This window comes from Chelonia mydas, chromosome 6 (assembly GCF_015237465.2).
Source record: "Chelonia mydas isolate rCheMyd1 chromosome 6, rCheMyd1.pri.v2, whole genome shotgun sequence".
Lineage (NCBI taxonomy): Eukaryota > Metazoa > Chordata > Testudines > Cheloniidae > Chelonia > Chelonia mydas.
In genome coordinates, this window is record NC_051246.2 from 21,939,880 (window position 1) to 21,952,254 (window position 12,375).

At 41.6% G+C, this 12,375-nt stretch overlaps 1 protein-coding gene across 4 annotated transcripts in view; it reads left to right on the forward strand.

Moving 5' to 3' along the window:
- The window catches only part of CPT1A (carnitine palmitoyltransferase 1A), a 70,253-nt gene that overhangs the window by 13,029 nt on the left and 44,849 nt on the right, over window positions 1–12,375 (forward strand). For all 4 annotated transcript variants that reach the window (XM_037899520.2, XM_037899519.2, XM_043548587.1 and 1 more), the window contains exon 2: window positions 11,128–11,282. In XM_037899520.2, the coding sequence (XP_037755448.1) occupies window positions 11,142–11,282 (141 nt within the window). In that variant the 5' untranslated portion in view covers window positions 11,128–11,141. The remainder of the gene's footprint in view (window positions 1–11,127; window positions 11,283–12,375) is intronic.

The following is a 12,375-nucleotide window of genomic DNA, read 5'->3' on the forward strand; positions in this document are numbered from 1 at the left end:
CTTCAGTTACATTTGGTAAATGAAATAACCAACCAATCATTCATTTCAGATTAGTTTTACAGCTATATCAGAAAAAGTTTTCAAACTAAATCACTGTTTAAAAATGTATAGTGTGTACAGTAACTCCTCACTTAAAGTTGTCCTGGTTAACATCGTTTCGTTGTTACGTTGCTGATCAATTAGGGAACATGCTCGCTTAAAGTTGTGCAATGTTCGCTTATAATGTTGTTCGGCAGCCGCCTGCTTTGTCCACTGCTTGCAGGTAGAGCAGCCCATTGGAGCTAGCCGGTGGGGCTTGGAACCAGGGTGGACCGGCAGCCACCCCATCAACTCCCCTAAGCTCGCTATGCGGCAGCCGGTCAGCAGGCTAGCAGTTGCCAGCAGTTCAGCTGTCCCTCCCCCCACTGCCATGTGCTGCTCCTGCCCTCTGCCTTGGAGCTACTCCCGGGAGCCTCCTGCTTGCAGTGCGGGAAGAGGGGGGGCTAATGTCAGGGTGTCCCCTTCCCCCCTGCTCCTGCCCCCACTTACCCCTTCTCCATATAGAGCAGGGTGGCGACACAAAAGGGCTCAGGACGGAGAGAGCTTGCTGGTGGCAGTTGCTGTCTTGTCTTCCTGATATACTTAAAAAGGCAGTATACTTAGAGTGGGGCAGCGTACTTAAAGGGGTAATGCACATCTCTCTCTCCTCCACCCACAGGGTGTGTGTCTCTGTCTGCCATGCTGTCTCCCCTCCCTCCATTCGTGCTGCCTTGTAGAGTGTGAGGTTACATTAGCAACAATTGTATTAACCCTTGAGGGCTCCGCTGAATGCTAGTTCATCATTTAGCAGTAAGGCATTCTCTGGGAAATACCCCACCCTCTGACTCCTCCACATCAACCAAGTTTCACAATCATCATTGCTGTGTACAGTATTAAATTGTTTGTTTAAAACTTATACTGTGTGTGTCTGTATAGTTTTTTGTTTGGTGAAAAAGATTTCCCTAGAACCTAACCCCTCACCCCATTTACATTAATTCTTATGGGGAAATTGGATTAGCTTAATATGGTTTCGCTTAAAGTCGCATTTTTCAGGAACATAACTACAACGTTAAGCAAGGTGTTACTGTATCTTCTAAAAATGAAACCTACATCTATCTCTGAGTTGTGAGGAATATATATTAAGGTTATAACAACCAACAAGAATGCACTTTTATGTTGAAAACCATGATTAAATCAAGTCTTCCTGACTAGTGATTTAAATCATGATTTAAATCAAATTGATTTAAATCAAATCCAGCCTGCTGGCATGGCCATGCAGAATAGTTGCTTATCATTAAACTCTGAAACTGATGGCAAAGTGGAAGTAATCTTGCATAATAGTAAGTAATTTTGAAACGTTGGCAGTGACTGTGTTGTGCTTTACCTACTGCAGTTTTACTGCCAGTTGGAATGTCTATCTTCAGTCAGTTGTCACAGGATGACATGGTTTGTATACTTTAGATGGCATAGAAAGTCTTGACTAATACACTTATGAGCCACAACAACAGGTATCTGAAGAGAATTTTGGCATATTCTGAGGATTCTTCTATCTGCCTCCAATCTGTAAAATTTTTGTTGAGATTTTTATTTATAATCTACTTGGATTTATTCTTTATTTTTATATCATATGTCAGTACACAAAAAGGTCACTGAAAAAATGTTTGGCTTTCTAACCTGCCTTTGCTGAAGATAGAACAAGTAGAAACCACAAAGTTTCACAAATCACACAGGCACAATGTTTCTTAGTTTCTAGCAATATAACCATCTTTTCTCACTAGTTTTTAAGATAGTTAAATATTCACATGGAAAAAAGTCATATTCAGAAGTAAAGTACAAAGATTACGTTTTCCCATCTTTCAGGGTAGCAGCCGTGTTAGTCTGTATTCGCAAAAAGAAAAGGAGTACTTGTGGCACCTTAGAGACTAACCAATTTATTTGAGCATAAGCTTATGCTCAGATAAATTTGTTAGTCTCTAAGGTGCCACAAGTACTCCTTTTCTTTTTGCGTTTTCCCATGTGTTGAGAGTAGTGCCACCACCCCGAAAGGATGTTATCAATCTTAATTAGTAAGTGCTGTAGACCTTTTAAAGCACTGTACATACATGTTGTGTTAGAGGTATGATTAGCTGCACTAATTAAGCAAATTAGTTGGCTATTTCTAGTGTAAACAACAGTGGAAAATATTCTCTTCTGTTTAATATCAAGTTAAGGTGATTGCAGGAAGCTCAAACTTCTTTCAGTACTATTGTTTCAGTAGCTACCTGCCTTAACTGCAGTGCTATGGGCCTTGGTTATAACACTGAAGCGCCCAACATCATCTTTTGATCCTGTAATATAGATACACTATGTAACATAGAAGCACTTCTGAATCTTGCTACAGCCTTGGATTTCACTAGGTTTACTCTAAAAACCTTGGACTTTACCATGCCCTATTCTAAAAGCCAAACTGTGTCAACCCTAGAGTGTGCTGTTGAGTTTTAACTAGGTCCAGCCAAATGATATGCCAGTTGACAGTCAAGTCAGAGGCAAACAAGAAATTATCTTACTTCTGGGTTTGTCTTTTCTCCTTCCAATATCTGGGTTTGTCTGACCCATAAGATAATTTAAATAACCTTTCTAACTACTTTGAAGAAAGGGATGAGGAAGAAAATGATTGGCTCATTGTTTCTGAAGAGCCTAAAGTTTAACAATTCCCATGGTTGGAATCTGCTCAGAAAACTGAGACGCCTCTTAAAACATATGTCCTACCATGTATAGCTTCTTCTGATAACATCTGCTTGTGAAGTAACTCTTATTTCTGTGCATGCTTATAGAGATGAAGGCTTCACTCTTATGGTTTTTCTTTTGAAATATAACTGCTTCAGAACAGGCAAAGACTCTGAGCCAATTGCACAACGTTTCCCAAGGCCTTAGATTCCAATTTTAAACTGAAAGTTTAATGTGGCTCAGTGAAACTGAGTGTGCAGTCGACTTCTAACTAGAATTGGATTTAATGTACTTTCCAGTGATGCCCCTCTCCCCAACTCTTTAAACAATGTAACTGTAACCTGTCAGTATCACTTTCTCTCCTCTCTATCTCCACTCTTGCTGTTTGCCACATAAGTGCTCACCTAATGGATCACAGTTGCAAGTGTATTTTTAGGTCTCTCTGATATTCTCTGGATTCGCTGCTTGAGATGAGACTGCATTCTCTACTTACTGTTTCTCCAAGGAATCATTAACCTTTGATCTTGAAAAGAGAATAGTAGAAGAGCCTTTTTTTCATTTTGTGTACTTAGTTTGTCATCAGGCATTTAATTAGCATTTATAAGTACAGAGCACACATTTCACAATAATGTGTAAATATTATTAAAATACTATGAAGACCACTTCATAAATTGTTAAGTTGGTTTGAAGGTGATAGTGGTGGAAATACTCACCAGATATTGAGATATGGCTGAACCCTGTAGCCTTAGAAATCTGCACTTCTGTTTTATTCAGTTGCTTTGCATTTACTAATTTGCATCTTCTGTGATCTTATTACTGCTATTATATTACTTAAAATGTCTGGCTTCTTCTATTTAAATGTTGTAAAATGTACTGTGACTCAGAAAGGTTTGGCCTCTTGACTACGGGGAAGTGGCAGGCCTTTGCTACAGCAAGGGAAAGCATAGAGTTTTCTGTTTCTGTAGCAGATGGGTCATAAAATGGGTGGGAAGCAAGTGGCTAAAATGAGTGCAGGGGTGGGGAGTGCCTGGATATCTCATTAAGGGCAAGGGAGCTGGGGGCGGGGGTGATCTTCAGCAGCCTTTGTATTCCCCCACACTACACAGTCATTAGATCTATGAATGAAGAGGGGTCTCCTTCTGCCAATAACATTCCCCCCAAAATCTCTGCTACAGAAGAGACTGATGCTAAATGCACCCTTTGTATGTAACAATTTTAGTTAGACTAAATCTTTTCACAATGAACCTGATGCTGTTTCATATTCATATATATATAGTGGTTATTCTGCTGTGTTCTAGGAGCTTGTTCACTAGCATGTGCAGTAGCATTTTTCAGGTGTCCACTTCCTAACTCCAAGTGCCTTTTTTATACACTTGATTAAATGAATGGGTCCTGTAACTGCCTTCTTTGTGGGTTTATGATAATTTGTTTTTCAGATCTGAGATCCTGATTTTTTTTTTTAAACACGACATTTTACTTCATGTTCGCTGACATAAAAGGTGATACAGAGAGAGAAAGTGGGTGAGGTAGTATATTTTATTGGACCAGCTTCTGTTGGTGTGAGAGAGAGAAACTTTCAAACCAAAAAGAGCTCTTTTTCAGGGCTTGGAAGCTTATCTCTCTCACCAACAGAAGATGGTCGAATAAAAGATATCTCACCCACCTTGTATCCTGGAACCCAGATGGCTACAACTACACTGCATACATCAAAGGTGAAAGGCTGTGTAACAGTTGTTCCCTGAAATCATAGGGGAATATGGGTCAGGGGCATGTTTGGTTAAAAGTTGACCTTTAGTCGAGGCAGTATAAATGTCCTAAAGAGTCACAAAGATAGCATAGTGGGCAGCATTAACAGGTAGATGTGGCTGGGGAGGTCAGCAATATTATTTGTTTGGGAAAATCAGCTGGGCTGGTATTCACTGTTTTGTTAAACAGAGAAAAAGCATGCTGAACTGTGGTTGCGTGTGGTGTGGGTTTTGGTTTTTTTTTTTTTAAAACTACCTTGTTTTGAACTGATGGTCTAACTTGGTTGATGTTATAGCTGGTTTCAGTAAGATAGAAAGCAGGAGTGTGTGTGGAACAGGCAAATCTTTCTCTCCTGGAAGGACACTGTAAGATTTCTTTACGCTTGTATGGATGTGAATGTATTTTAAAAGAACACTTACGGAAATGAAGTTCTGTTTCAAAATGACATTTTTAGAAAATCACAGTCAACTTTTTAATATTCTAAGATTTTGCTGAGTCCTAAGAAAGTCACAAACACCCTAGCTTTGTGATTCACTGTTTGGGGTGAGGCTTATTAGCATGTACTGTACGGAAACATTTTGCTGACTACTAGTTTGCCTGCAGCTAAAATGAATGATTGTTTTCCTCTTGGTCTGAATGAGTGTTGTGGCGTCTGTGTTACTAAACGTTGGCAAATCGAGTTGATGAATAAAACGCATGCTCAGTTGAGCTGTGCCCTTCTACCTACTTTACTGACAAACATGTGACTGCCTCAGAACTGTGGAAGAGGGGAATGCATGGAGCAGATTATTAAATTGGCTTCGGAGAAGCAGAAGAGAATTTCCCTAAAGGAAAGGGCTTCAAGGAAACTTCTTTTTTTTTTTTTTTTCTTTTTTTTGCTACACAACCAATATTCATTGTGAAAGTGCGTTTAAAAAAAATAGTAGTAGTTTTGTTTGGGAAGCTGCAGTTCCTCTCTTTGTGAAGAAGGACTGCTGAACGGGGATTTCCCTACACCCTTCCCCCTCCCCCCCGCTCCCTTCCTCCCGAATTTCCCCACTACCTCCCCAGTGGTCAACTAGTTACATGCAGTGTTCCCAGTTTAGTCATTGGTTGGAAATTTGAATGGAAATCGAAACATTAATACACACTTTAAAAGCATTTACAGTGTATGATAAAATACTTAAACCTATTATGCTTTTTCAGGTACAAAAATTATGAACACAGACTAGCTTCCTCACCCAGCTGTTGTTTTTCCTGACAATGTCAGTGCATTCATTTCGGTGATATTGCCCAACCTAATAATTTCAAATTATGATTTGTAAGCAAGGTCTGAATGAGCTCTCCCCAACCGCTAATGATGAGCGGGGTCAGGGGCTTGCCCCACTCTGCGTGGCTCCCGGAAGCAGCGGCATGTCCCTCCTCCGGCTCCCATGCGTAGGGGCAGCTTGGGGGCTCTGCCCCCGCCCCAAGTGCTGCTCCCGCAGCTCCCATTGGCTGGGAACCGCAACCAATGAGAGCTGCAGGGGGTGGCGCCTGCAGACAGGGCAGCATGCAGAGGGGCCTGGCCATGCCTCCGCGCAGGAGCCAGGGGGACGGGGACGGACATGCTGCTGCTTCTGGAAGCTGCTTGAGGTAAGCACCACCTGGAGCCTGCACCTTTGACCCCCTCCCATGCCCCGACCCCCTGCCCCAGCCCTGTTCCCTCTCCCGCCCTCTGAACCTGTCGGTCCCAGCCCAGAGCACCCTCCCGCACCCCAACCCCTAATTTTGTGAGCAATTATCATGGGCCACCATGCAATTTCCATACCCAGATGTGGCCCTCAGGCCAAAAAGTTTGCCCATCCCTGGTCTAAGTGCTTAGACCTGCTGTAGGATAGCATTTCTGTGGAAGACCTTGCCCAGTCTGCACTAGCAGTGAGGTTCCCCCACTGAGAGCTGAAATCACTGAAAGCTGGGTAGAACCTCAAGAGACCGACTCATAGAGGTCACGGTGGCAGCAGGAGATGACGGCACAGGAGCGGTGGCATGAACGGTGGCATGATGGACAACAAGAGCTGGAGTGAGTGGCAAGCAGCTGGAGGAATGAGCAAGGTGCCTTCTCTCTCTCGCCCGCCTGTAGGTGCTAGATGAACTGATGCAAAAGCATCCCTGAACTCTGGATCTGCAAGGACAACAACTATGAGTGAGGTGCAGTGGAGGGAGTAGGGAGGGGTACGTTAAAGGAACATTTGTTTGTTGGACTATGTTTTAGTGACTTTTGCTCCAGAATGCTAGATTTGTGACTAGGGAAACTTATATAAATATACATTTTCTAGTAGGCCAAGATTTTTAAAATGCATTATTTGTCAAGGTCATTATCTCACATTGTCGATATCTCGAGAGGCCATTATCTTGGGGAGTTTCTGTACAAAACATTTTTATTATATTATAATTACTTTTTACATAAGAACGACCATACTGGGTCAGACCATTGGCCCAGTATCCTGTCTTTTGACATTGGCCAATGCTAAGTGCTTCAAAGGGAATGAAAAGAATAGAGCAATTATCAAGTGATCCATCCCCTGTGTTCCACTCCCAGCTTCTGGAGAACAGAGGCTAGGGACACACAGAGCATGGTGTTGCATCCCTACCCATCCTGCTAATAGCCTTTGAACGTATCTAGTTCTTTTTTTGAACGCTGTTATAGTTTTGGCCTTCACAACGTCCCCTGGCAAAAAGTTCCATGGGTTGACTGTGTGCTGTATGAAGAAATACTTCCTTTTGTTTGTTTTAAACCTGCTGCCTATTAATTTCATTGGGTGACCCCTAGTTCTTGAGTTATGTGAAGTAGCAAATAACATTTCCTTACTCACTTTCTCATCAGTCAAGATTTTATTGACCTCTATCATATCCCCTCTTGGTTGTCTCTTTTCCAAGCTGAAAAGTCCCAATCTTATTAATCTCTCCTCATGTGGAAGCTGTTCCATATCCCTAGTCATTTTAGTTGCCTTTATCTGTGCCTTTTCCAACTCCAATACATCTATTTTGAAATGAGGCGACCAGAACTGGACGCAGTATTCAAGATGTTGGCATACCATGGATTTATATAGTAAAAGTGGAGGAGCTTGGTTTGCCAGACTGATCAGCAAACCAATGCTGACAACCTATGTGAAAAGGCTGCAAAATACCAAGCCTCTGGACTTCATAGACATGCAGAAAACCTTATAAACCAGTCACTGTCAAAGCCAATTTAGAAGTACTTAATGAGGCTGTTAAGAATGCTGGAGAGACAACACAGTTTATGCAAACAAACATGGCTGTCTCATCATACTTCCTATTTAAGCAAGAGATACCACACACTACAAACTGGGGACCAATGTTAAGTGCATCGTCACTTGTTAATTCTGAAGTTGGACTTTGATTCTGACCAACACCAGCAAATGCTCGCTATCTGTCTTCAAGAAACTTAACTGGCTGATTAGAAGCATGTGGTGCAACAGTGAAAGACTCAGCAGCTGAAAAAGTGAAGAACTCTCTCACCACATTCAGAAAATGTGCATACACGGCCGATGAATGCACTGATGCAAATGGGCGTTAAGTATTAAGTCATTGCGTACGTGATCTTGATGTCAGTGGTAGGCCAGTAGATGCATTTCTAGATGTTCAGGTTATAGAAGGCATATCGGCTGTATCTGTGACAACCCACATCTTAGAAGAGTTAAATGCTTTGTAAACTGAACCCCAAACAGATTGCTGCTTGTGCATTTGATGGAGCTGCAAACTTCTCTGGAAGACATAGTGGAGTACAAGCTTTGCTCAGAGAAAAGTGTAATCCTAATCTCTCCTGTACACACAGCAGAGGCCATCTATTCCAACTAACACTAGTCAAGATGCAGAATCTTCAAAAGCCATTAAAAAAAGCCATACATTTAATGTGTGTTATACGTGTTTTTTTTTTTTTTCAGCAAGAGTCCAAAAGGACTGAACGTCTTGGAAAAAATAGAAGATACACTAGGACTGAAGTTCGAATGAGTCCAACCTGAGAAAACCTGCTGGCTTTCTCATGAGCAATCTTTGGCTGTTGTCTTAAAATTACTGCAACCATTATTATTGACTTTGGAAAGCATCTACCAAGATGGGACGGATTGAAGTAGTGAGGCTGGTTAACTACTTTTGTTACTAAGTTCAGAGAAGGCTATTGCCATTCTCTCTCATAAGTCTACTGTTGAAAGCACTTGAGTTATTAAATAAGGCCATCCAGGCATCTGGTGCAACAGTAGTAGATCTTTGTCCAGCAATAGAAGCTACACTTATATAAATCGGAGAGAGAGTCATTGAAAACATACTGTAAGAAGCAAAGACTGCAGTTCAGAAGTTGACTGACTAAGGCATTTATATTGTCTACTTCAGTAAAGAGGACAAGAAGTGTTTGTTAAGCCAGCTGAAGAAGTACACAGACTTGATTCTTACAAATCTACAACAGCAACTTCTGGATTCTACTAAATCTCTATCTAGGTTTTACAGATGCCTGTCTTATAAAACACCAACAGTTGAGTGGAGTGAGGCAGTACCACCAATGGGGCTGCTATGTGATCAGGACAGAACAAAGAATTTGAACACAGAGTGGAATATCAACAACAATAACAAATGAATGAAGATTTGATTTCAACTTCTTCTTTATCATCACTAGTGGTTCGACCCAATCTTTTTGCTACGTTTCCTGTGATGAAAGAAGTAGGAATTCATCTCTTGCTACTCCCAGTCACAACAGCTATAGTTGAGCATTCTTTTTCCTCATTGAGTAGAATTTTGTGCTCTGAAAAGAGACACCTTCTGCCTAATCATGAGCATATCATGAAGGACCAAAATACCAGACACATGAGAAGCCACCAAAGATGAACGCACTGCATTTGAGAAGTTCAAATTACAACAAGAAGCCAAGAAGGATGTAGATGTAGTGCTTCATAGTAGGCTTGAGTAGCTAACTTTAATTTGTGTGATGATTTTGAAACATGAGTTAAATCTAATAAAATGGTCATGAAATATTTTTCAGTTTTTATTATTTTGCCATACAGCCCACTTTCGCCCTATGGTTGCACCCCATGTCAGCTATCACCCTCTCCCCCCCGCCCCACATATTCAAACGCGCCCCCCCTCCCCTTTTTCAGTTCCTGGGGAAAATGCTGTTGGTAAAGGAAAACTATTGTCATGAGATTTTCCAGGTCTCTAGGGGTGTAGTAATCTAAGCAACAGACACTCCTTGTTTTCAGGGCTCATACTGATGAGGTGATTCTCATTGCATCACTTTTTTTCTTAAATCTGAGCTTTTGGAGAGGCTAGGTTATTTTTTCCATGGGAGCTAATGTGTCTGTGTATTTGAGACATTCAGATTAAAAATGTTTATTACCTAATCCCTTTATATTAAAACTAAAATCTTTTAAAATGAATATATCTTTCACTGTTGATGCTATTTGATTTACTGGTTGTAAATCTCTTAGCTTAGATAATGGAAAAAGCATAGTTGATTTCACTTTGAGATTCTCATGCACTAGCCTAGTGGTCCTCAACCTGTTCAACCATAAATCAGCCCATACCTTCTACTCTTTTTAGTCTAACGATTTCTACCTTCTATTTTGTAATGCTCAAGGAGTCTTCTTTAGAATAAGAAATAAGGGTTGCTCAGATAGGTTTAACCGCATCGCACTCATTAATGTGCTGATGAATTCACATGACTAACTCCTGCTGAAAATATGACCCTGAATGTTAAAATATTCTAGTTTCTGGAGTTCTCAATAATGAGTTTAGTAGGATATAGAAAAAAAAATGGAGGAGAGGGTCTTTAGTTTATGATTTGGCTGCAAATTTGTTTTCTCCATAAAGTCAGATCTGTATGGAGGGTTCTGCCAGTTGAGGTGAATGTTCTAAGTACCTTTTTGTTCTAAGCACCTGAAAGAGCTAACGCTGTATCTCTGTATATAGTTAAACAGAGAAAAGTTTACTTACTGCTTGCTCTATACTATTTTCTGAATATAATTTGATTAACCCATTATGCAGTTCCACCTGTATTCTAAGGGTATGTCTACACTGCAATTAGACACCTGCAGTTGGCACGAGCCAGCTGACTTGGGGTCGTGGGAATCAGGCTAATGGACTGTTTAACTGGAGTGTAGATGTTCAGGCTTGGGCTGCAGCCCAAGCTCTGGGACTCTCCCATCTCTCAGGGTCCTAGCACCTGGCACCAAACATGTACACCGCAATTAAACAGCCCCTTAGCACAAGTCCTGTGACCCTGAGTCAGCTGGCACGGGCCAACCACCTGTTTTTAATTGCAGTGCAAACATACGCTACCTCCAGTCTGCAGATATACACACCATTTGGTTCATTTTACCAGTGGAAAAACCTAATATAATTGGGAGAAGATAAGACTCCTATTTATAGGCTCATAAATTAAGGCCAGAAAGGGAACATTAGATCATCTACTGAGATTCCCTCTATTGCACAGGCCATCTGTCTGAAATAGGCCATATGGAATTGGGTAGTACTGCACATAATTGCAGCCCACTTCATGATATCTCCCAAAAATATTGGGAAATTGAGCAAGCCAGGGATGTTTCACTGGAAATGGAGTAGCTTCTGGACCAATAGTTCCTCTGCGATAGTAAAATCAGATTTGTTTTAACTTTTTTCTTTTGGCAGAACACTTTCTGAAAATGGCAGAAGCCCATCAAGCAGTAGCATTTCAATTTACAGTAACTCCAGATGGGATCGACCTGCGAATGAGCCATGAGGCTCTCAGACAGATCTATCTTTCTGGTCTCCATTCCTGGAAAAAGAAGTTCATCAGATTCAAGGTATTGAGTTCCTGTAGATTTGAATGCATAATCAAAATCTATTTAGTATTTTTAAAACTTGCTTGGATTTTGCATGAGTAGAACTAAATATTGATGTAGCTATGGAAAATGATCATCATTCATCCTGATTTAATCAGTCTTTTTATTCTAACAGGCTGATTTTTTTCTCAGTTGTAAGTGCAAACATTGAGTTATGCTGAAGAATTTAGCACTGAGTGATATTTTGTGGAAACAGTAAAATAGCTATGTGAGGGCTAACATTGAGGCATTTTTATTGCCCTTTTATATATGAGGCCCAGGTGCTGTTCTAAATTTTACTCCTAAGGGAATTCCGTGCCAAAAATTTAAAATTCTGTGTATTTTATTTGTCTATATAGCACTACATAATCACACGAGTTTCAATTATTTTGCTAATTTATTTCAAATACCTGTCAGCAAGTATGTCTGTACCAATACAGACGACAAAAGAGATTCCCTCAGGGGTAGAGTTAATGAAACCCTACGACAACCCAGTTCCTGTTTCTCTGTTATGCTTTTGTTGGGCACCTCAGTCTGGGTATGTCACGTGTGCCAACTGGGCACATCTTGGGGGTTAACTCTGCCCCTCTGGTCTCAGACACCCACACCCTCTACTTCCCAGAGCCCAGCTGCATGGCGTACCCCAGCCCAGACACCTGTACCCTCCAGAGCAGAGCTCCATGATTGACCCCCCCCCCCCCCCCCAGCAGACCAGACACCCGCCCCCCTGTACCGCCCAGGGATCCAGAGAGAGACACAGCCTGATGTTGAGTCCCAGGCTTGTACAGAGTTTCCTGGACGATGCCTCCTTCCTTCAGGATGTGCTGGGAACCGCAGCTGCCGGGAACCCTCCAGCACCGCCTTTCCTTCCTCCTTCCCCCTGGCAGTGTCCTGTATTTGTGAGCTGGAGAGCTGGGCTCTGCTGGCTCCAGCAGTCCCTAATGGTGGCCAGCAGCTCTGCAGCACCATTCTGCGGTGGGAAATGAAATTCTGCACAGAACATTAATTCTGTGCAAATTCTGCATTGCACAGTGGTGCAGAATTCCCCCAGGAGTAAAATTAAATAAATCTGGTA